Raw genomic sequence first — 26,986 nt, 5'->3', positions numbered from 1 at the left:
GCTCTCTAAATAGGACTCATCTCTTAAACTGGACAAAATTGGGCTGCCATGTACTTTTACAAGTGCCTCGAACTTCCTGTAACTATGATCTCACTGACATGGATTCAAATTACATAACCCATGTAAGTCTTCTTGACCTCTGTAATTCTTGTCCATGTTCTCCCAAACACCTTTTGCAGAGGCCAACATGTTAAAAGCCTCACCTGAACCATATTTATTTGTTATTTTTTGGTCTCACTATAGGACCAGCCCACCTTTTCCCGAGCAACTCCCCCCCCCCCATGTATTTCCTGACTCATATAATTATCCCTTTCACATCATGAGGGTTAGGGGCATGGTGACCCTGCAATTTGGAAAATCCACACAAAATTTTTGACCCTTTCTTCATACCAGAGAAGAAGTCTGAATTATTATGGTAAAAAAAATAAAATACACTGATATTATATAATACTATACATATATTTTATGCATTTTTGAGTTTCTAAACTTTTTGTCATTTGTTGGCCATGTGTCTGCAGCTTCTACAAAACTCTCCAAAAATTCCCATTTAATTTCTTATGCCGACCTAAGATATATTGAACCATGATGGGGAAAGTCATAATGTGGAAGGGACAACTGTACTTCTTATATTGTCATCATTGGCAACATGTAATCCACATAGGTCCAAATCTAATTGTGGGTCACCTACAATTTTGATTTTTCAGAGGTTGTGGTGCCCCATGATTTGCAGCTATATAGTATAACTTGACAATTCTTTAAAAAAAAAAATCAAATTTATTGATACTTATAGACACATTTCCCAGAAAACATCCAACAACCCTTTTTTACAAAGTATATTCCCCCAAAGTTATTAACAAGAAGGGATGAACATGTTATTTAACTGACAAGTATAGCACTAATATTGTTATATTTGATTTGTTGCTTCGATTAACTTTTCATTTATGTTGTTGTGTAATCATTGTTTGGCTGGGCTTGGCTTTCTTCATGGTATATCAACTTATACAAGCCTTCCTAGGGTTATCTTGTCGTTATATTCATCATTTCCAAGGTTGTAGCAAAGTTGTCTTATTCATATACCATAATTTGTTCAGTCACTGGGTGAGCCTTCCCCAGCCCTCCCCTCCTTAGTTTTTTTTTTTATCACAAATATTATGAATATTTTTGTACACATAGGTCTTTTATTATTATTATTACTAATTTCCTTGGGATGGATAGGCAAGTGTGTTTATTTCTTTTCTTTTTGCTTTTTGGAGGGCAATTGGGGTTAAGTGACTTGCCCAAGGTCACATGGCTAGTTTTAAGTGTGTTTATTTCAATGATTTATTATATTCCCAAGGTTGTAGCCCAAAGAAGTCCCAGTTACTTAGGTGAAGTTCAACAGATGCCAACAATTTTGTTTCAGCATAATGACTACATTCAAATGCAATCAATAGGGTCAAAACTTAGCTTTTGCTTCATTTGAAAGTCTTTAGCTTAGTATCAAGTTCTGGTTTCCACCTGAAAATAGTTCAGTCTGACTTTATCCCAGTCTCTCATGATGCCTCAACACAGATCATCTTTTCCAAGTAGGATGATTGCCTCATTACCCTCAGTAAGTCTTAGGTTTTTTTCTTTCTTTCTTCAGGATGTTCCAGCCACTTGGTTCCTCCCATTCACCAAGCCATGCCTATGCCTTCAATCAAGATCTGGTTGAAGACTTATCTAGTCTTCAAAAAGCTTTACTTACTCCATTTGGAAAGAGCAGCTGTTGTGTGTTGTGTCGTGGTTTGTCCTTAGTTCTCAAGGAGGACCTTGATGTACCATCAAGGAGATGATGACATGACTTGCAAATGACTTTAATTTGAGTGAGGGAGGGCTGTGCAAAGTCACATTATCCTTTAAGAAACAATGTCACAGGGATACTGGCCCTGGAGTTAGGAGGTCCTCAGTTAAAATTCGACCTCAGACACTTAACTAGTTGTGTGATCCTGGGCAAGTCACTTAACCCTGATTTCCTCTAAAAAAAAAACAAGAGGGAAAAAAAAAACCCTATAATATCATAATGGAGTGCTGGACTGGAAGTCAGGAAGACAAATCTTCATTTGTTCAAATCTGGCCTCTGATGCTCACTAGTATTACTCTAGTAATAGCACTAGTATTACTCACACATTACTTACTATATGACTGTGGCCAAGCCACTTAACCTCATTTGCCTCAGTTTTCTCCTCTGTAAAATGAGCTGGAAAAGGAAATGGCAGACCACTCGGTATCTTTGCCAAGAAAACCCCAAAGGCGATCTCGAAGAGTCGGACAGGATTGAACGACAAAAATTAGCTTGTTTGAATTCAATTGTCCTTTTCATCAAGGATAGTAGTTAACACTAAATAAAAAAGGCAAACCCTGGCCTCTTTCTACATAGAGTATAAAAAGTTATCAAATCATTTTCCTATTTGGCTGGCTCTATGGTCTTTTTTCTCAATCTTTTTTTCTATAATTTTAAAAAGATCGAGACAAAGGAGAACAATGACATGATTAAAGGGGTACAGAATAGGTCTAATAAAGAAACAAAGTTATAGGAACTGAATTACTGAGACTGGCAGTAATTTAAATGATAAAGGGTATGCAGATGATCAGCTGTACTTTAGTAACAGGCACTAGACTAAAATTGCAAAGGGAATTTTAGCTTAATATAAGAGAACTAGGCATTATTAGAATTTGTAACTTGTTAAATAAGAAATTCCATTGTGGGTAAGCAAGGTGGGCAAAGTGGATAGACTGCTGGGCCTGGAGTCAGGAATATCTGAGTTCAAATATAGCCTCAGATACTTAGCAGCTGTGTGACCATAGGCGAATCACTTAACTCTATTTGCCTCAGTTTCCTCATTGTAAAATGAGCTGGAGAAGAAAATGGCAACCCATTCCAGTATCTCTGCCAAGAAAACTCCAGATGGAGTCATGAGGAGTCAGACATGGCTAAAAATGACTCAAGAACAAAATAAAAAATGGGTTAGTGAGGGAGACCATGGATTTGGTTTTTCTATAAATCTTCAAGACAGGAATAATGTCCATCTATACAGAATTGCTTAACTCTAATGGTCTACATCACCTCCAGAAGTCTCTCTTTCTTAGTCTACAACAGTATAATTATTTTTTGAATGTCTCTCAGGATACCCAATGTTTCCGGCAGAGAGCAGTAACTCCTTTCCCCTAACCTATAGCTTCTCTTCTGCTAAACACAATTAGAGTGGGACAGTTTGCCAGTCATCAAAGCTTGTAGCCTGGTTTGGGCAAACAAAAAAAAATAAAAAGAGGGTGTGGATGATTTAGAATCATGGCTTTGTTTTTATATTCATTAAGCAGACTTTCCACAATTGTATAGAAATGAAATTTTATTTATCCAAAATTGTGACTGACGACAGGTGAACAAAAAGACATGTAACAGAGGAAGTCACAGCACACCTATTCTATGACTGCTGGAAGAGATCCAGATAATGCCACCTTCCTACTCTCTCAGGAGGGTAGAACCTTACCTTTCCTCTTGGCATCAGGTCCCTCCCACCACAAAGTCAAGGACCAGGCAAGGTCCAGGACAGGGGAATTAGCAGTTTTCCCAGCATATAGTTAGGATTTTCCAGGGTTTAGAGAATGGTCCAGGAGTTCATTAAATTGGTGCAGGGCACTTATTGCCCCCTCCACAGTTGTAGCCAATTGGTTTACTGCTATCACTGACTCTCTGCGGAGAACGTTGTCAACCTCACGTTGAGCATTAGCTCGTTCCCCAATGGCAATTAATCTGTCCAGATGTGCCTCAGACCGTCTGGCTAGATCCCACGTTAACCTCCTGTTCCTGGCCATTTCAGCAGAGATTGTGTTGGCTAGTGAGCGCCGCCTCTGCCTTATTCGCCGAGGAGGAGGTTGGTTAGGCAAAGGTCCATCCCCCACAGCCTTAGAAGAGGCAAAGGGCAAAAAACTGGGGGGTTGGCAAGTATCATTTTCGGGCTCTGCTTTGCAGGACACACCTGCTGTAGCCACAGAGGGGCTCAGAGGCACATCTTCTTCCTTGAGGAAGCTGCAAGATGTATTACAAGCGAAATCTTGAGAACAGCCTGAAAAGAAAGTAAAAAACTTGACAAATGGCTGGCTATTCTCACCACAGAAAAATTTAAAAGCTAGGATCACAATGTAGAATGAAGCAATATTGTAAAAGGTTTATTCCAATGTGCATTCCTGCCCATTATGTAGAAATATGCATATTTACATATCTATATGTAAACAGATACAAATAAGTATAAATAGATATTATCTATCTACAAATAAATATAAATACAAATACATCTATATCCATGTTAGATCCTTGCCCTCCTGTTTTTAGATGAGCTCCTCTTTGTAGCTCAAGTCAAGACCTGACTATGACTACAATGGAGAGGTAAGGGTGAAAAGAGTGAAAGCCAGTCTTAAGAAAAGAAACCAGCACTTCTTTGACTAGATACTATTCAGATTTTTCTCAACAAAGTCTTAACTGTCCGTACAATCCACTCTCCTACCAGCCTCCCCCGAGCCTTTCTAGAACTGTCTCCAAATCTACCCAATAACCTTTGATCCATAGGCAACTATATAAAGGAATTAATGAAATGGAACATGCCTTCTCAATGCCTGCATCTTGAAATAATTTTAAGTGAATGGTCCACCCTTAGATTAACATTTAACCCTATTGGGTCTTTGGATCAGCAGACCTTAGCAGCTTTGTTAAGGAATCCTGGACCGCTCATTTCTGGGATTTCAAAAACTAACCCAAAGCTCAGTTATTTTCACAGTGGATGCTGAAATAGTTTCAGGAGCACCGAATGTGGCAGACTGTACATCAAAAAAACCAAGCACATCTCAATGGGGGAGTGCCAACACAGATCCCTAGTTTATCCTTCTTAGACCTAGTGATTCAGTAATGGGTGTGGCACAGCCAAAAGACATGAAACTGAGAAGTGAGTCTGGTGAACGATTCCAAGATCTCCCCCAACCTTCTCATGAGTTTGCCTGTGATGGCAGAAGCTCTAGCTTCCTACACACTCCCAAAGTGTCCATTACCTGGAGTCTGATCCACAGGTTCCTCATCATTTTCTGTCTTGATGGGGAGCTGGCTGACATCAGTCTCTTCTGCTTCCCACCACGTCGGATGCTGTCTTATGGTGAGATCCTGTGGGACCTCCTGGACTCTGGTTTCTTCTTCCATGAGGGTGTCCAAATCTCCTAGGCTCTGGTCACTGTGTCTGAGCTGCACAACATTGTCCTTCAGGGTCCATGGAGAAGGATTTGCAGACAAATGGTCTAGAGTGTTGTAAAAGGCAATGTGGTGGGGGGGTCCACCACTTTTGGCACTGGTATCAAATACCTTGAGGAAAGCTGCCTTGAGGGCTTTAAATCTGGAACAACACTGAATTTTTCAGTGCATTGGAAGCCTGCTTTCCACTCTGCACTGCTACTATACTGCTGCTCTATACAAATCTCAGCATTTGGATGGACTGTTAAGCCCTCCATCTATTTCACTGGGCTTCCCTAAGATAGAAGGTGGCATGCAGGTCTCCTGCTTTGACACCTCTTTTCTGGATGTTGGGTACAATGGAATGAGAGGACAAGATGAGATGAAAAGGCTGCTGACAAAGTGCTTGGACAGGCAGGACTGATGACTTCTTAGAGGCCTTTCTTCTGTGGACCTCCTGCATTTCCTGAACCCTTGATGCCTTTTGCCCTCCCTCCAAGGTTTGTGACTAGAGAGCCAGCTGTAGCGTTTACATTTTTATTTGTGAGGCATGAAGCCTTTATGAGTCAGTGATTCTCTCACTGTGGTTTCCCAAAAAGGGGGCAATGTCACCTCAGAATCCTCAAGTAGCCATTAGTCTACAATCAGATATGATTGCTCCCCAAATAGCCATTAGTCTACAATCAGATATGACTGCTCAATATGGTAGGCCCAGTCTTATTTCCACTGGGCCTGTGGCTTGCTGGTTATAGGGAACTCTGAAGTAAATAAAGATACTGAAGATACCAAGCAATGATATTATATTAATTCCTCTTGGAAATTGGAAAACCAATATGTATTTGGTGCTAAGAAAAGTAAGTGATAAACACTGTATTTGAACAGCCAAGGCAACTGAAGAAAAGGGCTTTATAAGGTATTTATATAAGTCAACAGGCCCAAGACTGCAACCCCTCTAATAGCCAGGATAACTCTGAATATGCCTCTTAATTTGAATTTGGGAAAGGAAGCTGTGGAGAGAATCCCAGATCTATTCCCCTAATCCTTTAGCATAAACTGGCTGCAGGAATCCCAGATGTTGTTCTATAATGTCAAATTATATAATTCTATTTTGCAATATGAAGTCCTAGATAGTCGCAGTATCTGAGTAAAATAAGGAAACTCGATTTTGCGGGGAAGGACATGTTCTTTGAAACTGTGAAAGGCACTTGGACTACTTTGAGAGGACTGACCTTGAGCTACAGAGGCAGAAGTGTGGGTTGTTGAAAACATTTTGGGACTTCGGAAGTCACATTAAGGTTCTCATATTCATAGTGACAGGAAAAAACTTTTTTATAGCTTCTATCCCAGAATTGGGATTTGGTAAGATTTGGTAAGGATTTGTGCTTAGTACCTTACAAATGGTGGGTACTTAAGAAAGGCTTGAACTGAAACGAACCCGGTTAAGTCACTTCCCCAAATATTTTCAATAGTTGAAAACAAACTGCAGTTCAGAGCTAGATTAGTTTGTGAGATTAGAGACATGTGATGCTTTTAGAGACCACTGACATTTATGGTGCCTGTGGTAAACACACACATCCCAGACCCAGTCACACTGATTCTGGCAGCTGCAACATATTCTCTACATGATTAGCTTAATTTGGTTGATATTTTATACATTAGAATGACTACAGATGTCAAGGAAAAAAAATTATGAGCCAAATACTAAATACTTGCTCCTGTCTTCTCACTGCAGAATATATAGCAGCATTAACTGTGGTGTCTCCCTGGTCGAAGCATTTCAGTGAACCAGAACTTTTGAAATTTAAGATATTGAAAGTATTTTTCTGTATGATACTGAATCCTGAAATTGTAAAATGCTAAAAAGTGTTTTTCATTGTCTACATGATTCTTTTTTTTCCTTTTGCTGGTGGAGGGTTGTGAACTCTGAATTTGCTGTTTTGTTCTCATTTGGCATACTCAGCTGGACAGAGTCCAAAAAGTTAAAATAAACTGGTGCCATTATAGATATCACCATATAATATTGCTCCCCATCCCCTCCTCTAACCTGTAATTATTTTTGGACCAGTGTAGGGAACAAGAGTATTTTTGGATTAGTGTAGGCAGTTTCAATTCCTCTTAAAGGCATTACACTTATTTGCAGGCCAATTAATTTCAGAAGCAAAAACCTTTATTGGGGAAACTTTTTCTCACCTTATTCACTTCATTGATGATCTGGAATTTGGTGCTGTCTTTGCCTGATGTGACTGAGTCCAGTAATGCCCGATAGGTATTCTTCCTTGGGAGTAGCTTCTGACGTCTACAGATACCAAGGAGATACCAGAGAGGTACTTTTTGGTTGGCAAAATCCAAGGGACTACAGTATTATCAGAGAAAATGCACATTTTGATATGTCCCAATTCAGAATGACATTAATTTATACAGACCTAGCCAGTTCAAATGCTATTAAAATTAACGGACAACAACACTGGCCAAGAATTAATGTCTCCTTTGTCTATAATTCTTGAGAGGATGTGATCATTTTCATGACATTTATAGGTCACACATTTGGTAACTGTCCATGCTAGTGTTGAGAAATTGACATATTGGGAGACACACTGTTTAATCCAGTGGCTTAATGAATTAACAGTAAGATTCTCCCATAAATTTTTCCCCTTGCTAAAAAAGAGAAGAAACCAAGAAACTATTATTATTATTTAGCCAATTTATAAGGACACCTACCTTTATTTTTATGACCTAAAATTTCCCAAATGTTTAATGAACATCAAGTCTGAAATGCTATCAAGAATGTTGCTTCATAAAACATTCTTTCCTTACCTGTAGAAACCAATTTTGTTGCAGTCTTTAAAGATGATTTTATCCACAGCTTCATCTTGAAAGCTAAACGATAAAAAGTTTTAAGAATTTGATCTTCTATTGTATTTGTCAAATTTAATATTTTAAGTTTATCTAGTTATTATATGAATATGGAAAGTATGCCTTTTTAAGTCTATCCTATAACTTCTGTGACAATATTCTGCCACAAAAGGAAAAAAATAACTTAATTATAAAATACCAATGTAACACAAATGTAACGTTTCCAAGTGATAAAGGCTAGTTATCTTGCCGTCTCCCAGAAAAAAATTTGAGAGGAAAACCCTACACACAGGACTTACACTTCGTGAATTCTATAGGAGAAATAAAATGCCGTGCCAAGCTGAGTGCAGCTTACTTTTGGTAAAGGGACGCCACAGCATTAAGGGAATCTGGAGCATCAGGACAATATAGAAACAAAAGTGGAAAAAACGTTTTGCTTAAGGTGACATGTACTTAGTTATGAGGTTACAGAAGAGTGCTTCGGGAACAAAACAAAGTCGGGCACTAACAGATTTAAGCTTAGGTAAGCTGAAATAATTATAACCTACATGACCTTTTACATCGATTTATTTATTACCATTGACTAGAGCAGAGGTGTGGCTTAGAATATCTAGAGTCAGCACATTCACAGCGATTACAAAGGCTCCTATATTTGAGCCAAAAATTTTTAAACATGCCCAGGAATTTGCACTTGCCTAGAGGATCGCCTATAAGTCGAGTAAATCAACCCTCAACTATAGTTCACGCTTCACTGTGCTGCTTTTAAAATCAATGGTTGGAAATGCTTTCTCGATCCTATTTTCAGATCTCGAGAATGAGCCTTAGGAGTGAATATTACAAAATGAGGAATGGGTGCAAAGAGCCCAGAAATTTAGGAACTCTGCAGATTTTGAATCTCGTCGCTACCCATAGCAGGTTCCGTGACCTTGGACAAATCCTGCCCTGCCCCGTTCCATTCCCCTCACGCCGCCAGCCTGACTGAACTTCAGCTGTCATTAAGCGTGGATGACAATAAATAATGACCAACTTCCATCACACTTATGAGACATAAACAGGGAGAAAAAAAGCTTGCAAACAGAGGGACAAGTCAATCACTTAAAAAAAAAAAAGCACATTAGTTAGAGAGGCGAGCTCTTCTTTTCGCAAGGTGTCCTCCCTTCGGGGCTGCAGCGGGAGCCGGGAGCCTTTTTTTTTTACCTGATGGCGTCTTCGCTGCCGGCCGCTTCCATGGCCGCCCACCAGCTCCCCGCAAGCCGAGGGCTCCGGCTCAGACCTGCTCAGCCGCTCGGCACAGCAAAACCGGTTCCATCCCCAGCTGCGAGGGGTCGTTTAAATCCACACAAAGGTCTTTAGTCAATTACAGCCCAGACTCCACCTTCCTATGGGCTTCTGGGAAAAGGAAGTCTTGTCAAAATACTGGCCCTCTGACTGGCCTTAACTAAGGAAGGCGGAGAAGAGAAATGACCTTAACTTTTATTTCAGAGACACCTGGGAGGGAGGGGCAGAGGAAGAAGGAGAGCATTCTCCTCTTCTCTGCCTGCCGGATTGGAACGCTGCTACTATCCCCTATCCTCCCTTCCCCTTTAGAAGCTAGTCTTCCCACTGTGATCTTTTAGACTACCAGTCCACAGTGACCGTGGGGCGGGTTAGTTAAACTGGACTAAGAAGTTATATTTGTCCTCCCTTAGTAAAGCTCCATCACCTTACTAGCCCAATGACCTTGGAGAAATCATAACTTCTTTAGATCTCGATTCCTTCATTAAAAAAAAAAAAAGAAGAGTAACATACTTGAGCTCCGGTGAAGATTAAATTGAAATAATTAATAGAAAGCTCTTTTCATTTAGTATTTGCGTGACCAAATCGGGCTTAAAAAAAAGCCCTATCAGAAGTTGCCATTGCGTACACGGTGATAAGGATAAATTAAGCGTTTGTTTATTAAGCTGTCACTTTGTGCCAGATACAAGATAAACATTAATAGATGCGCGACAACCCATTCAGCAACATATTTAAGCGCCTACTGTTTTCCCAGGCCCTGTGCAAGGTGCCGGGGAAACAAGACTAACAATATCAGCGCATTTTTAAGGTCAGGCTCTGCTTGTTCACTTTTTAGTTCTTGTCAGCAGGCCGAAACTGAGATATGCTCACCCATACCCGAACTTGGGTCATTTGATGCTGGAGGCGGGGAAGTCTAGTTTCTTGACTAGCTGAGACCTAGGTAAATCCCTTGCTGCTCTCTGGGCTTCAGTTTCCTCACCAGTAAAAATAAAGAGGGTGAAGCTAACTATGGTCTTGAGATCTCTAAGGTCCCCTCTTCATTCCTAAGATCCGCAGAGCCTTTCTTTGACAGGCCTTCCTCTAAAGCCAAGATTATCTTCTGGGAGAGGGGTGGGGAAGCTCTTCTTGAACTTAAAAGCGCTATTTAAACGAGCTATTATCATCCCTGAATGTCTGTCAGGGGTAGGGGAAGAGGGGAGACGAAGGAGAAGGGAAAATGCACAGTGTTTGTATTAAAAATCTGTCCAACGCTCAGAGGCGGACAAGGACCTTGGCTTTAGGGATGGACAATCAACTCTAATCCTACAGCTCCAAGGTGACCCGGATAGGGGACAGCGCCTGCGCAGTACGTCCGAGGCCTTGTGCTTGAACTGGCAGAAAGGCCAAGGTGCAGGAGGAAGGGAGGGTGCGATCTGCACGTCAAAAACAAACACGAGCTTGGTGAACCTAGGAGTACCCGGATAATGCCGCCCCCTAGCGCAAGACCGGAAAGAGGCGGGAGGGGACCGGAAGAAGGCGAGACGCTTTCTCTGGACAGTCCATGGCCGCGAAGATGGCGGTCGCTGCGTGGCTTCGGCTGGTACCTGTCACTCTTATTCTCCTTGGGACGTTGCCGTCCCCGCTCTCTCTTCCCAGCGTGGGGCCAGGACCAGCCGCCGCCGCCGAGAGATCCAAGTGGCATGTCCCGGTGCACTTGGTGAGCGTTCGTCTGTGTAGCGACCCAACACTGGCACTACGGTGGCCCGAGGGGTCCAGTCCGGGCTCTGCGAACTCAGCCAGTTAGAGCGGTTGGGATTCCTGGGGCCCCACTGTGTCATCTGACGCTGCCCCTCAGGGATCCGGGACCCAAGCCCGCTTCCCTATAGGAAAAGGAGTGATAGTGGGCCGAAGTAATGGCAGTTACTGAGGGCGGGAGGGAGGAGGCCAGCGAGACTTCTGAAGGGAGGGAACAGGTTCCTATCTGGAAAGTAAGGGAAGAGCCCAAGTCAGGGCGTGACTTGGAGGGACCGACAAATTGATCTCTGATCTAAAGAGAGGTCTTTCTTTCTTCCCTCTCATTAGAGAGTTTTTCACTTATTGGGCCGTCTGGTAATAGTTATTTTCTTTTTACAAGTGCTTGTGGTTAGATGGGAGATTGAGGAAGTAGGGCCTCTTTCATGGCCTTCAGCATGCTTCCTTGTACGAACAGGACTCTCACAGAGTATTTGGTTTCCTTTATTTATCCTTTCACTTGTTCCTTGTTTATCCTGAATTTGGGTGTGTAGTCAGGCCGCATGGAAGTTCTTTGAACATAAATTGCTTTGTAATTGCCTCCTGTCTTCGCATGGGTATGGCCAAAATGGAGAGAATAGCACATCTCATTCAGAAATTTGGTATAGATAGGGCAGCATTTCATTTTGGAAATTACAGAATATTGTCAGAAGATGCTCTTTTTGTGCAGGACAAGTTGAATGCAGGCAGGAAATGTTTAAAAAAAACGGTCATGTTGAAAATCATATTGATTCTTAACTTACACTCTTTGCTCACTGACTTGTGTACAACTTAGTTTAGACTTATGAGGAGGTGAGAGCACCTGATCTCATTGTTTCCCATAGCCACTAAAGTGTTAGAAATGTTCTTTGGGTGGTGATAATTCTAGTCTCCAATTAGGAATTTAACATATTGATAATGAACATGGTATATTATACCTACTATATTTGAAAATATAAAACTCTGCATTAAGGCCTACAAGAGGAACTTCTAGACCTTTATTTACAATTTTTAAAGACTTTTTCTATGAAGAAACTTCCTTGATTTCATCCCCTTTCCCTCACTGCCCAGCTTTCCCAATCTGAAAGATTGGTAAAGACCTTCTCCCCAGAACCTTTATTTTGCAAACTGTGTTTCACTTTAGTAATTCGCAGATGATGTATTTTGTGTTATAGTTAGGTGTACATGTAGCCCCTACTAAATATGTTTTATGATTGTAAGAATTATGTCTCATTTAAACTTTGAATCTCCCCTCACCTACAAGCACTCTGCTCATTACATTATAGGCATTTAAAAAGTGTTTTTTCAATTTAATTTGAATAGTAGACTGAGCCTGACTCCTCCAGAAAGGATATGAATCGAATGAGGAAAGGGAGTCAGAAAATGAATTTAACTCTGTTTGGCCATTGACTTCCTAGAGTTTTTAGTTCACATTCTATTAAATCAAAACACATCCCTGCCTCAATGACAGAAGTTGCCATGGAAGGAAAGAAGTGAGTAAAACTGTAGGCAACTGGTGTCACAGTGAGTGCTGAGCTTGGAATTAGGAAGACCTGAGTTCAGATACGGCCACAGACACTTACAAGTGTGTGACCTGGGACAGGTCATTTCAGTTTCTTCAACTGTAAAATGGGGGTGATAATAATATCTAACTTCCAGGGTTTTTGTGAGGCTAAAATGAGATCGTTGTAAGCTACTTAGCATAGTGCCTGGCACATAGTAGGGGTTTGATAAATGCTTTTACTCTTTTCTTTCTCCTAATTAAGAAAACTAGTCTTGGGGTTTTGCAGAATTTAGATTGTCCAGCTAGTGATGGAGAAAGTTAAAATGTATTCTCAAATGGTCTGATACAGTCTAGACATCTTTATCTGAGGCAGGAACTAGACCTCTGACTTGAATGGTCTAGGAACTGGTGGGGGGGGGTGGTAGTAGACTTCCTCTACTAATGAAGGTTGTCATTTCAGAAATTTGTGGTCTTAGAGAATTGCTTAGGGCACTGAGACATTAGGTTGCTAACTTATCTAGTGTCTCAAAATTTGAATGTTTTGGAGACAGGATGGACCCAGGTCTTCCTCTCTCCAGGGTCATCTAACTACTCTACCATGCTACCTTCCCTTATTTTTCTATTTTTATTTTTTTCAGGAGAAGAAGAAGTATTTTAGTTTTGGAAAGATCCTCTTCAACAACACTTCTATCATCTTGAAGTGTGAGTCCTTAAATCCCATCTGATTTCTAATTTTTAAAAAATGATGGCCACATTCATCATATTTTTGATAATTAAGGAAAAATTTCTAACTTATGTACTGAAAATATGTTATACTCTCTGAAACTTGGGTCTATGTAAGTAAATAGGATTAAATTTAGTATTACTCAAATGAATAAACTGAAGTATAGAAAAAGTTGTTTATTGACATGTTTCACCTCTCCTTGGTTACAGAGTCCAGGCATGTATAGATTTAGTATATAAACTAAGGTCTAAACACGAGAGATTTTTAAATAGCCCTTGCCTACGTGTTTCCTACCAGCAATTGTAATTTTTTAAACTTATTTGATAATTTGGCAGTTGAATGCCAGTGCAGGTCTGTGTGCTGAGCACCAGAGGTAGCATTGCATTTTACCTTTGGGCATTTGTCTGATGTTTGCCAAGTTTCAAAGCCTGTGGTTGTAGGATGCTACATCTGTGGCCTACATTTAGGTTATAGTGACATTTGGCTCTGGATGTAAGCGTTACATTTTTTTTTCTCTACAAGGAGAAAAGGATTTCATTCCCCTGGGTGTTTCGAAAGAGTATTGCCAATAATTCAAAGATAAATCCTTTTATTAGAAATTGTAATTGTTCATCATTTGAGACACTGGTTAACATATTCATATGATATTTTAGGATAGTTTAAAAGTATTTAACAATAGACCATGGCTTATATTAGGGACATAAATAACATAGGATCCCCAGAGGTTTTAATAGATCTAAGTTTACTTTGATCTTTTTGGATTATTTATTGCATTCCATTGAGTATCAAAGAAAAGCTTATATCCACTTTGAATTTCTGACTTTAGAAAGAAACATGGTGGTTGAAAGCAGTATATAGAGATTAGGGAAAATACATCTTTTATTTCTGTCTCGTTCATTTCTGAACCTTTGTATAGAGAGAGCAGACCATTCTTAGTGTCTTCCCTGCTACTCCCATCACATAATTTCAAGAAGGTACATAAAGTGAGTTATGAATGAAATAAGTTATAATGATGTGTATTAAGGTTGTAGCAGTTGAGGATATACTTAATAGGAAAAATAATGTGGTTTTTCCGATTGATAACTTTAAAAATTTCTATTTAAATGAAATAACTTCTTGATTCATCAGTGTTGAATCCTCGAGGTTATTGGGTAGCTTTTAGAGTGAGCAGATTTTTCTTCAGAAGACCCTAGGAGATGATCAAGTATTAACTTTTCATCCTTTGTACAACATGTAGGTTCCTTTCCCATTTATAATTTTCATGTAAAAATTAAATCACAAAGTTATTCAGGCTGTATATAGTACCCACATTTCATAGTGTTTTTAGAGTTTGTGTGGACAATTAATATTTACATTGTATTTCTGCAGCACTTTTTCTTTGTCCTTATAGAATTTGTTGTCTTTACTAGTTATTTACATACATCTTTCTAGGGGATCTATAGAAGTTGACTTGGTTGCTTTTAATTTTCTCCTAAAGTCATGATGTCACTGAGTGATTTGTGTTTAAGGTATAATAGGTAAATTGTATAAGGTATAATAGGTAAAGTTGGTGTCACCAAGGGTGAGTTGAGTGTTTCCATTTTTTTTGACTTGTTCTCCATTGGCCTTTAATTCATAAGATTTTTAAAAATAGCCTACTTTTTCCTCTGAAGAATTCAAAACTAATGTAGTTTTTTTTTTTTATAATTTCCACAGACCTTCCAGTTTGCTATTTTTAGGCAGTTTAATGATGCCCTGTAAAATGTTTTGATGATTTTTAATTTCTTTCCTGTGCCTTTTCCCTGTAGAAATATGTTTATAAAATAATTAACAGATTTATGTAATATCTTCTTGAGAGCTAGAAATGATTTCATAGGTGTAATTACATTGGTCCTTACCACACCTCCAAAAGGCAGGGAGGGGCTGATATTTCTCTACTCCCACAGGTACCAGGAGAAAGGTACCAATAATTAGTGATTTGCCCAGGTTTCAACACCCAGTCAGCACCACAGCTGGAACTATGCACAGCCCAATTTTTTGGACTCAAGGATTCATGCCTTTGGATCACTAGCTCTCAAATTTTGTTTAGGGGAGCATTAGGGTTCCCTGAGTGGTTCCTTGAAAAAGTACAGTCCTGTTTGGAGCTTTTCTGTCTCTGTACCCTTGATCATCTCATTTCCCACTAGCCTGGAATGTCTTGCATCTTCTTTGTTCGAATCCTACAGTTCTTCACTATCTAGTCCCTCTTCCATGAAGACCCTTCAGTTCTTGGTGTATTTTTTTTCTTTCTGAATGCATAGCATCAGTCAATCAGCAGGCATTTATTGAAGTACTTACTGTGTGCTAAATGGAAGAACCCAGGTACTGGGGATATAAAAAAAAATGAAAACATGGTCCCTGCTCTGAAGGAGCTTGGTTTCTAATGTGGGAGACAACACACAAATAATTTATATAAAGGCCTTCTGCAGAAAGTGAGATTTGGGTTGAGTTTTGAAAGGTCAGGGAAGTGAGGAAGTAAAAGTTAGGAGGGTGAGTATTGCTGGCCTAGGATGTAGCCAGTGAAAAGACTGGGTGAAGATGGCATATTGGGTTTTTTTTGGAGAGGGGAGGGCAGGGCAATTGGTGTTAAGTGATTTTGATTTGCCCAAGGTTGCATGACTAGTAAGTGTTAAGTGTCTGAGGCTGTATTTGAGCTCAGGTCCTCCTGACTCCAGGGCCGGTGCTCTATTCACTGTGCCTCCTAGCCGCCCCAACGATGGCATATTGTGTGCTAGGAGCAGCAAGGTAGCTGGTGTCCCTGAACCAGGGGTGGGTAGGTAGTTTGGACTAGCTTGGGAAGAGCTTTAAATGCCAAACAGTACTTATCCGTGCTGTTCATTGTAAAGATAATTACATGCTGTCCCGTGAATCCGCCTTGCACTCTGCAGCCAGTGTTCTGACTGTGTTCTTCCCCTTCCCAGAAATCTGCAGTGGCTCCCTTATGCCTTCAGGCAAAAATACTGACTTCTTGGAATGACATTTAAAGCCCTCCACAATCTGGTCCTAGCCTACCTTCACAGACTTCTTTCACACTACTTTTCACAGGCTCTGTGTTCCACCCAGACTGGCCTACTCTTTCTGTCCCTCCCTTCACACACAAATGAGCCTTTTGCCTGAAATACATGCCTTTGCAACTCTGCTCTCTCCTTATCACCACAGTTGTGTTTTCATTACTTGCCTGTGGGATCACTCGGTAGACTTCTTGACTGGTTTTTGTTTGTTTTTGTGTCCTATTTCTTGCCTAGCACAGTACCTTCCTTGCTCTAAATGTTTCTTGGCTTCAATTGAATTGTACTGTTAACTTTTATCTCAACTTTTTATGTTAACTCTTTATGTCATTTAATTTGCCATGTATTTATAACTTACCTTCCTAACTAGATGAAAATCCTCTTAAGTGCAGGAGCCATGTTGTCTGCTTTTTGTACCTCCCTCAATACTTGGCACAGTGCCTAGGACTGTATAGTAGGCAACTTGGACCTTAAGGGAGTGGCTAATAAATATTGATTTGCTTGGGCAAACATGCCTAACTTTTGTTTGCTGTATCACCTATGGAATCTTTTGTGACATAGTACCAGGCATTAGGGAGGTTTCTGGGCATTAAAAAATAGAGTATGTAGTCTCATGAAATTGAAAACCACTAATGTAGGGCAGCACTGCCCTTTAGGCCATAGTTTTAGACCGTAGCAGTTATATCTAGTTTAAGAAGACATGTGTTGTTTTTTTAGTATGTCCCTACTTAGCATATATTTGAATGAGGATACTGTTCTTTAATGTTTTCAGAGAGTAAATGGGATTTATGGCAATGTGGTAAGAAAATTGTTTTGTGTCGGCATTGCCTTTACTTACATACATCTCTTCTTTTATAGTTGAAGGAGAACCTTTGGATCCATCCTTGAGTTTCAATGTGACCTGGTACTTGCGTTCTTGTAACTGTTACAATGAAGTCTTCAACTTTGGGGTAAGGGACATAGAATTATACAATGTTAGAGTTGGCAGTGACCTTAGAGATCTCCTTGTCTAGCCTCCGTCATTCACAGATGAAGAGAAAGGTTACATGATTTGCCCAATGTCACACAGCTAGTTTTACTGGTAGAACCAGAAGTAGGACCCAAGTGTCTTGACTGCCAGTGGGGTACTTTTTCTATTTTTGAAGATGTCTTCACTGCTGCTCCAGATCAGCTTGTCAGATATTGTCTTTGTTTCCAGTTTTTTCATGTAATCTCAGGGGAATCCTTTTTCTATTGTAATTTCTTCTCAAACACGATTTGACTTTATTTGCTCTCTGGTCATCCCGGTTTGTCATAAACTAAGCTTTAGACATGATCTCTGCCCTATGGTATGAAACCTTTAGCCTTTGGTGCCTAATTTTTAGATTTGTATACAATGTTTTTGGTCAGCTGGAATACAAATTCTAACTATTTCTTGGATTTAAAGAGAATTAAGTTGTACACTTATGTTTTGTCACAGTTAGAAAAGGTTAGGAAGTTTGGGAGGGTTGAAATAATGAAGAAAAGATAATGTTGGAATTTCCAGGGTTCTCAGCTGAAATAGCATGTCTTTTAATAGACTTCTAATCGAATATACAATAAAACTTCATTAATTTAGATTCTTTTTATATGAAATTTGAGGGAAATGGGACAAAGTTGGAGTTGAAGTTTCTTTGTTTACCAAACCCTTCATAGATAATGCAAGTTAATAGTGTAATAAATGTTATTTTGAATGACAGTGTGATAACTGAATACTAACGTTATCAGCCAGTTGGAAATTTAGGAATAGAACTTGAAAGAGAGGTCAGAGCTGGAGATCAAGATTTAGGCATGAACTTCAAAGAGCTGATAAGGACTGAATTTAGGATGAGAAGAATAGAAGGCTGTGGATTGCTAGAATCCTTTTGTTGAATCTTAGCCTGTGAGAAGTATACATCTTTTTTGTCATTTTAGGGCAAGTTAATTCTTCTTTGGGTATGTCACTTTGTTTGGACTTTTAAAAAGTCTTAACTTTCTGAGTCTCTGCAGAATTTTCCCCCTTTGAGACTCTAAAGCTTTTAAATTCTTGGTTATTGTTAAACAAATCATGCAGTTTTCAAACCTAAATTGGTTACTGTTTCTCTTCTTTGTGAAATAATTCTTCTTAGGAATAGAACTTGTTGTGCGACCGCAGGCAAGACACTTAACCTCCCTGGGGCCATTTCCTTATTTATAAAGAGGTGAAAATAATATTTTCCTTGTCTACTTCCCACAGATGTTAGGTATTTGGAAAACATTAAAAATATGTAATTTTTATACTACATAAATATGAGTTGCTATAATAATTTTTATCAGAGAACTTATCTGAAGTCATGTTAATTTCTTGACGTGTAGGCACCCCCAATATATTATTCATCCCAATGTCCACCTTTGTTATTTTCTGAAGTCCTTTTTATGAAAAGTAGATCTTTCTGCAGCAAATATGATTGGTGCTGGGTCTTTTGTCAGGATGAACAAGCAGAAACATATTTTGGAAGCACTAAGGAGGAACGTCACGGTTGGCCTGGGTCTTATGAAATGTTACCAACTTTGTTTCAGAACTACAGTGAACTCTTTAAACCACAGGTACTATTGGGGGGAGGTAAAAGGGAGGTGGGGTGGAGGTGGTGGTGGTGGTGGTAAGATGAGAGGGAAGTAATCTTATGTTGTATTGTTCATGTTCTGTGCTATACTGGGTTTTTTTGGAGCATTTACCTGGGAAGGACAAGTTGGAAGCATGTACTGATACTTTTACAATCAGTGACTTGTCTTTCAAAAAGAGGAGATGTATTTTTCTTTGCATGTAAATATATGGAAAAAATGACTCAAACTTTAGTTCTTTAGTCATTTCTTTGTACCTGACACTTCACTCTCAGAATCAGTCTTATTGCATTTGGTTACTACTGACCTGAGATTGAAAATGCTTCAGGATTTGCTATTATTTATTTGTTTTGTAGAGAAGAGGGTTTTTTTTTTAATAGGCTTTGCTTTTTTTTACCCCATAGTCAGGATATTTGTCCTGTTCTTCACGAAATTTGTATTGCAAAGGAACATTGGACAGGTAAAAGAAAACTGGAGTTTGTCTTAGTTTCAGTTTCGCACAGTTTCTGCCAAAGAAGCTTTGAATAGTTAATAGCAGTAGGTTGAAAAACTCAGATAATAGAACTGGAAAGATTGTGTAGATGTCAGCATTTAGAATTTGTAGACCTTGCAGAGATTGATAGTGTCAGAGTTATGGAATGTGTAAGATAAAAGATAGGGATAAAAGAATGAGAAAGATGCAAAAGAAGTAAAAGTATTTGTCTTATAGCCTGTTCTTCAGGACTATAAATTGAAAGCTTCTATTATGGAGGCCAACAAATCTGTAGCTTTTCTACTCCCCAGTCAGTCTTGCTAGCCCAGCATTGATATGGGGCTGTATGGCATTGTGGGAGGAGTGCTGGGTTTTCATTAAGAGGACCTGACCTCAGATCCTGGCTCTGCCACTTACTTAACTTGTGTAACCAGGGCACTTGTCACTTTGGCCTTTAGTTTCTTCATTTCTAAAATGACACGGTTGGATTAGATGGTCTCTAAGGGAAGGGTCCTTCCTGCCCCTAAATCTGTGATCCTGTGATCCCCCTACTGCTGCTGCCTTGACAAGGTCAGACTTACCTATGCTAATGAAATGGTGTTCTTTCTCTCCATCAAAACAAAAACAATACCTAATTGTTAACAGTTCTGTTTATTCAGGACAGAAATATGCCTATGGAAAAGGCAATGTACAGAAACCTGACAAAATAATAAATGTAACGTAGTTGTCTAGTCAGGAGTTTGACCACTAGGTTTTAATACAGATTTCCTTATTCATTTCTATATAACATCAATAAGGAATGCTTCTGTTTGTCAGCAATTTTCTGTATTTGAAGTTAGAATTGTCTTTCTTGCCATAAAACTTTCTGTGGTATGTTGATTTACCATGTTTTCTTAAGATTGTTGTTAAAAGCTTTTTGATAATTCTAAATTTTTAAACTTTTTTGTAGAGTTTTTCTGGGGATTTTATGCATCCAGTGGTACTAACAGGAGGAAAACAAGAGGTAATTGTTTTTCTTTAGGTCTTAATCTCTGAAGGGAGAGCAGATGTTTCTCAATCTTTATCATGTGTTTTTCTGTTTATAGGCTAGGTACAATGGAACAAACCATACAGCTATTGTAGAGAAACCTGTAAGTATGTTTGTGAGGGGTCTTGGAGTACTGAACCTCATCTGTTTTAATTGTCTTTAATGTGTTCTTGAATTTGGCTTTTCAGTGTTAAGATTGAAAAAGAAATGAAAGAGAACCTCAGTCTTTGCTATGATGTGACATGGAAGAGAATTTGGAAAATTGATTATTGATGTGGTCTGTGACCCAACTCAATAAATCTGTGTTATACCCATAGTCTTATTTGTGCTGGTCACATATATTCAATAGAAAAGGTCACTGGTGAAAAATTTAGAATGCGGAATAGAAAATAAGATAAAATTGTTATATCCTTGGGTTGGTCTAACATAAGCCTTTCTAGGGTTCTCTGAGTTAAAAACCTATCATTTTGATTTCAGTGTCAGACAGACAGTTTTAAAATAATGAAAAATAAAACAGGACCACATTGTTCTTGAAGTTCAGCTTAAGACTCAATCTCTGTCCTGAGGGCATCAAATCTGAGAGAAGATAGTTCTGCTGTCATTCAGAAGTAGTATTAGCAATCATGTGAGAACTTTAGAGCCCTCTGGCCTTTGCTTCTAAGGAACATTTTGCTTTCCTTTAAAATAGCACAGTTCTCTCAAATGTATTACAACCAGCTGTTATGTGGTTAGCAAATGTTTGCTGTATTGATTAGAAGAACCTCTCACAAAGGTCTTTTCATGCAGCCAGAGTCCAAGTTAAGTTTTAGTGTTAGATTGTATTCAATAAATTGTTAAAAGAAAACAACTCACGAAAGAACAGGCATTTCAGGAGGAATTTAACAGAGATGTCTTTTTTAAACTAATGTAGTTTTGTGTGACTTCAGTAAGCATGGGGTACATACAAGTTTGAAAAATAGTTTGATTTTCATCAGTGTTGAAGGTTATACTATATTCATACATCAGTGTGGGAAAACCACTCTTATAGTCTTAGAAAGTGGCCTAAGGCTCAGAGAGGTTCAGTGACTGTCCATGGTCACACACGTAGTAAGTGTCGGAGGTAGGATTTAAGCCTATGTCCTCTTGATTCTACATTTAGAATGCTAGACTTGGGAGTGGCTAGGTGTTGCAGTGAGTAGAGCACTGGCCCTGGAGTCAGGAGGACCTGCGTTCAAATGCGATCGCAGACACTTAACACAAAAACTAACCATGTAACCTTGGGCAAGTTACTTAACCCCAGTTGCCCTCCAAAAAAGAAAAATGCTCAAAAGGCCTCTATTTCATTGAATGACCATATTAAGGGGCGGCTAAGTGACAAAGTGAATAGAGCACCAGCCCTGGAGTCAGGAGGACCTGAGTTCAAATCCAGCCTCAGACACTTAACACAAAAACTAGCCATTTGACCTTGGGCAAGTCAACCCCAATTGCACTACCTTCCCTCCTCCAAAAAGCAAAAAGAAAAAAAAATCTAGAATGCTAGACTTGTAAAAATTGTGTGCTTACCCCACCTGCAATCATAAATACAGTTGTAATTGCCATGTTTTAGGAAAGACCTACTGGAGCACTTTAGAGTTGTATATTATGGAGAAAAAGCTACTCCCTTCTCTGTGGAGGAGTATGTGGTTATGAAAACCTTGAGAGAAGAGATTTTCAAGAAGAGGTTGATTGATAGTGTTAGAGGCTGAAGAGAGTTCAAGAAGGATAAGGATTGAGAAAGGACTATTTGATTTGGAGATTAAGGGATCTTTGATAACTTTGAAAGGAAGATTATCAATTTTAGAATTGACTTCATTAATGCTTTTGATTGATCTTTGTTCTTACTGTAATCAAGAAATATTAAATAACCACTTTTGCATGGTTCTGTGCTAGTAGGTGTTTTAAAAAACATTACAAGAATTATTTAAGTTCTTGTTTTTTTAATCATTTTGGAACCAATATTGTTTTATTATATGCGTGTGTGTATATGTGTATATGCATACATATATACATACATATATACGTATACACATACATGTGTACACACATGTAATATTGTTCAGGCATTCATAAAATTTAGCAGTAATGCACTAGATTGAAGGGATTTTTCCCTTTTTCTCAGCAGGCTTTAATAATAAAATTTATAGACTTGTGGGTAGCTTGTGTTCTTAATTTCTCACAGACAAAGATTTTTTTTCTTCAGTCAATGAATGCTGCTATTAAAACTTGGCAAGATGGACCATATATCTTCATTGTTCAGATTGGGATTTCATCGTCAAAGGATTCTTTGAAAGAAGCGCCACAAAGTAAACTTTTTACCAGTAAGTTTTCCATTCCTTTATATGCTTTTATATTAATACTTAATAATTGTATTTAGTATTTGAGTAATTTAGTATTGTGTGCCTTTTTTAACTGCTGTAAGGAACAAAATAGTCTGTCTTCTTTATGTATAATTCTTTATTTCTATCCTTGTGACGAAATTTTGCATTTCAGTAAAGAGGAAGGGAAAAATGAGGTTCCAACATTCATGAAACTATGCCACTGTGTTTACTGGTTGTGAAAGATGTAAGACTTGACACTAGCTCTTCAGTAGCTGTCAGACGTTCCTATGAAGGGATGTTCCTCTGTTCTCAAGGGTATTCATTTCTGGAGGATGGTGGTGCTGTGCTGTATTGTCTTCCCTTTATAGTCCAGTGGTTTAACTCAACATGGATAGTTTTGTTTGATTTCTACTTGGAAATTTGCCTCTGATTAAAAGATAAGAGAATGAAAACATTCAGTAATGATGTTTTTAGTTAGCAGGGATATATCATGATTCCTAGCAGTTATATGCACTAACATAAGTTTATTAGATCAAAGTAAATGGTCTCAAGAATTTATCTACTGACATTATGGTAATATAAGAGCATGATTTTGTTGGTTTTCTCCTTTAATACTGGGTGGTTTTTTTTTTTATCAGTGACTGTGGAAGTGAAGGGTCCCTATGAATACCTCTCTCTTGCAGAGTATCCCCTCATGATTGTAAGTAAAGTTATATTATTTAACCCTTGGACAGAATGAATTAATTCAGCCTGAAAATTTTTCATGTGTCCTGTAATGCTATTTCACAAGTTGAAGGCAGAGATGGTATCTAGGAGAGAGATGCTGTTTCTAGTGCTGACTCTTGTTTCCTACTAGTTATGTGACTTCGAGTAAGTCTCTTAACTTTGGTTAAGTGAATTGGACTAGGTGATTTTTTTAAACAAAGGGTGTCATCTGGTATGACCAGATTTGGGTGTTTTTTTTTTTATGGAGCATGAGGATGTCATTTAGATAAACCATCATCACCTGTAACAGTTTTTCATTAATTCAGTTTTATTTTAGTTCCAAATTCTCTCCCTCCTAATTTCCTCTCTCCTACCCACTGAGAAAGCAAGAAAAACAAAACTTACAATAATATAATCAAAGAAAACAAATTCCTGCATTAGCTGTGTCCTACTTGGCCCCTGACCCCCTAATTACTTCACTTTATACTCTGAGTTCATCACCTCTCTCTGGAGGTGAGTAGCATGCTTTATCCTTAGTCCTCTGGAGCTGTGGTTGGTTCCCTTGTCTCAGTCAGAGTCCCTGAGTCTTTCACAAGTGTTGTCTTTATAGTCCTGTTGTTATTGTGTGAATTGTTCTGGTTCTGCTTGTTTCACTTTGCATCATCTCATACAAGTCTCCCCAGGTTTTTCTAAAGCCATCCTTTCTTTCATTTCTTTTAGCATAACTGTGCATTCTGTCACATCTGTACACTAGCTCATTCAGCCATTCCCCATTTGGTGGCACCCTCCTTCTTTGCCAGCATGAAAAGAACTGATACTAATAATTTTGTACATACAGGTCCTTTACCTCTTTCTTTAATCCCTTTGGGATATAGATCTAGAAGTGTAATTGCTGAGTTAAAGGGCATGTTTCTCCTACTCCTTTTTTCAGATTTACCATTTTATCTTGTTCCATTACTCCAGGGTGTATTCAGCCTTGCCAAGTTCTTTTTCCACCTTAATGTTTGCTATTTTCATGTATTTTTAGACTGAACCAGAGAACCACTTTTAATGAAAGAGTGAAGTTGTCTTTGGTAGCAGCACACTCGTGTGGTCTCCTTCTGTGCTTCACCGTGCTAGTGGTGAAGTCCAGAAAAACAAAAGTGATTTGATAAATCATCTCCTGAATAGATGGTTGTCATGTGTAGAGTTTATATTTTGCTGAGGATATGTAGCTATGCTAAATTTAGAGATTTGGAATGGCCTTAGTCCTAATTTGCCTGTTTAACTCTTATCCACCTGGATGACAGTTCTTCATGGTGATGTGTATCGTGTATGTCCTGTTTGGTGTTTTGTGGCTGGCGTGGTCTGCTTGCTACTGGCGAGATCTCCTGAGAATTCAGTTTTGGATTGGTGCCGTTATCTTTCTGGGAATGCTAGAGAAAGCAGTCTTCTATGCAGAATTCCAGAACATTCGCTACAAAGGAGAGTCTGGTATGTGACTGTAAAGTTTTATAGTTGTTTGGGGGTGATTAACAGGTTGGGTTTTTAGGAACTTTCTTGGAGGGGGGGGCAGGGTGGTGGTAGTGCCAATGGTATGAGGATAAACTCAGATCAGTTGTGTGAATGATTTTTGCAAAGTCATTGTGAATATGGAATCTGAAACAAATATGTTAAGTTTCAGATCTCAAAGCCAAATGACCCAAATATTTAGACATACAGAGCCTTCAGCACCAGCCCGTAGTAGTGAGCTTGCTACAAGATATATGATATATGCACAAGATGAAATGTCAGCAATGATAATGAAAATTTCAGAGAGGAAAATTAATATGAACTGAGTAGGAGGGGCTTGTACTAGGTAGGGTATTAGACTAGTATCTAAAGCAGTGAATCCTTTTGTTCTGAAGACCTATGTGATATGCCTTGACTTCATTCTCATAGAAACCGTCTTTAAAAGGTAAAGGGGTTGGAGCTTTTGTGAATGTTTCCTGAGAGGTACTGATTGTGTAGGTGAGTTGAGTCCACTCTATGGGACCCTAAGTGGTATCAGCCTAGATGGCTCTAGAGAAGTTGAGAGGGAAATTTCCTTCTTCCTAGGACTAGCAGCTGCTTTTTCTGAGAATAATAATTAAGGATCCACACTCACACTCATTCACTATTTTCTTCTCCTCTCGTATACTTTTCCCTGCAGTCCAAGGTGCCCTGATTCTTGCAGAGCTGCTTTCAGCAGTGAAACGATCCCTGGCTCGGACTCTGGTCATCATAGTCAGTCTGGGCTATGGGATAGTCAAGTGAGTAGCAGCTTCCTATAGGAAATGCAGAAGTTCTATTAAAGTAGAAGAATAATGAGAACTGATAATTTCAGATTCCTGGTGAGAGAGCCTTGAGAATAGTTGGGATGGGTAAGGATTTTTCAGTTACTATGGGGTAAGCAGTCTTCTGAAAAGGGCTCTCAAATTTTTCATCATGTATTTGTGAAGATTAGTAAAACCTCTCCCCCGCCCTTACTCCCTGTCCCCTAAATAATACCCTTTTATTTATTTTGCATGTACTTATTTTTTATATCTGTGAATGTTATCTCCCCAGAAACAGTGAGAGCTCCACGAGGGTGGGGACTGTTTGCTTTTTTGTTCCTGTATCCCCAGGTCCTAGCAGGGTGCTTAACACATCCTGGAAGCCTGGAAGCACTGAATCAGTGCTTGTTGATTGATTGGTTTTATTGCTTGGGTCTACATCATCCCCCTCTTTGGAACTTAAGAGAAATTTATAATATATTAGTTGATAGTAAAGCATTGAACTTTTAAAATTCAGCAAAGTGAGTTTACTTCCAGTGTATGGGAGACCTCACATCTGGCATACTGTTGAAATGGTGTGAAATCAATTAGAATAGATCTTCTTAGGGCTTAGGTAGATATGGCCCCCAAATCCTCTTTTCCAAATAGAAACCCCTAGAAGGAATTTTTATATTTGGTTGGGATTTGAGATTATTACCTCAGGGTTGTGTTTGTAAAGTGCAGTGGTTTGAGGCTATCTGTATAAAACCATGATTTTCTATCACTTTGAGTCAAAGCTGCTTTCAACACCATAATGAATTTATTTTTTCTTCTTGATGGGACAGTGTTTGATACATAGCTGAGCCTTATTTTGTTTCAGGGGAAACAGGTTGTGTTGTGATACTCTGTTTTTTTGTCCACCCTTTAGGCCTCGTCTTGGAGTCACTCTTCACAAAGTCGTGGTGGCAGGAGCTCTCTATCTCTTATTCTCTGGCATGGAAGGTGTCCTCAGAGTTACCGGGGTCAGTAACTTAGTAATTGGTGTTTTCGTGGTCAGTATAGGTATAATTTGTCTCTGTCCTTTGTGGGTGAAGTGGGTTGTTGAAGATCACAACAAAAAGAGGCAGAGAAAATTTTACTTTGCTGTGGATATCCTTGGCTCTAATTTTCAAAATGCAGCTATAACCCACTTTCCTTTTCAGTCTTCCTTCTGAATCATGCTTCTTGTGAAA

General features: G+C 39.0%; 2 protein-coding genes and 1 long non-coding RNA gene across 12 annotated transcripts in view; 2 read left to right on the top strand and 1 right to left on the bottom strand.

Annotated features, from left to right (window-relative positions):
• LOC138175438 (uncharacterized) overlaps positions 1-3,439 on the top strand; it is a 53,636-nt gene extending 50,197 nt beyond the window's left edge. Inside the window, exon 3 of the long non-coding RNA XR_011172001.1 lies at positions 1,625-3,439. This is a non-coding gene — a long non-coding RNA (uncharacterized lncRNA). The remainder of the gene's footprint in view (positions 1-1,624) is intronic.
• GANC (glucosidase alpha, neutral C) overlaps positions 1-10,729 on the bottom strand; it is a 55,309-nt gene extending 44,580 nt beyond the window's left edge. For 3 of the 5 annotated variants that reach the window (XM_069105825.1, XM_069105826.1, XM_069105828.1), the window contains exons 1-3: positions 9,284-10,729; positions 8,048-8,110; positions 7,424-7,586 (exon numbers count right to left, since the gene is read on the bottom strand). In XM_069105825.1, coding sequence (XP_068961926.1) covers positions 7,424-7,586; positions 8,048-8,110; positions 9,284-9,315 — 258 coding nt within the window. In that variant the 5' untranslated portion in view covers positions 9,316-10,729. The remainder of the gene's footprint in view (positions 1-7,423; positions 7,587-8,047; positions 8,111-9,283) is intronic. The other 2 variants (XM_069105827.1, XM_069105829.1) reach the window with 2 other exon arrangements.
• A 113-nt stretch (positions 10,730-10,842) lies between these two features.
• Positions 10,843-26,986, top strand: part of TMEM87A (transmembrane protein 87A) — a 31,115-nt gene continuing 14,971 nt past the window's right edge. For 2 of the 6 annotated variants that reach the window (XM_069105834.1, XM_069105833.1), the window contains exons 1-11: positions 10,843-11,057; positions 13,253-13,316; positions 17,223-17,314; positions 18,831-18,947; positions 20,384-20,437; positions 20,520-20,564; positions 22,659-22,797; positions 23,436-23,497; positions 24,792-24,975; positions 25,673-25,772; positions 26,683-26,776. In XM_069105834.1, the coding sequence (XP_068961935.1) occupies positions 10,902-11,057; positions 13,253-13,316; positions 17,223-17,314; positions 18,831-18,947; positions 20,384-20,437; positions 20,520-20,564; positions 22,659-22,797; positions 23,436-23,497; positions 24,792-24,975; positions 25,673-25,772; positions 26,683-26,776 (1,107 nt within the window). In that variant the 5' untranslated portion in view covers positions 10,843-10,901. The remainder of the gene's footprint in view (positions 11,058-13,252; positions 13,317-17,222; positions 17,315-18,830; positions 18,948-20,383; positions 20,438-20,519; positions 20,565-22,658; positions 22,798-23,435; positions 23,498-24,791; positions 24,976-25,672; positions 25,773-26,682; positions 26,777-26,986) is intronic. The other 4 variants (XM_069105830.1, XM_069105836.1, XM_069105835.1 and 1 more) reach the window with 3 other exon arrangements.

The sequence above is a fragment of the Petaurus breviceps genome, unplaced genomic scaffold (genome assembly GCF_028583685.1).
Source record: "Petaurus breviceps papuanus isolate PSGF00001 unplaced genomic scaffold, PetGlider_PUasm1.0 77, whole genome shotgun sequence".
In the NCBI taxonomy this organism is placed as follows: domain Eukaryota; kingdom Metazoa; phylum Chordata; class Mammalia; order Diprotodontia; family Petauridae; genus Petaurus; species Petaurus breviceps.
This window is presented reverse-complemented; position numbering and strand designations above follow the sequence as displayed.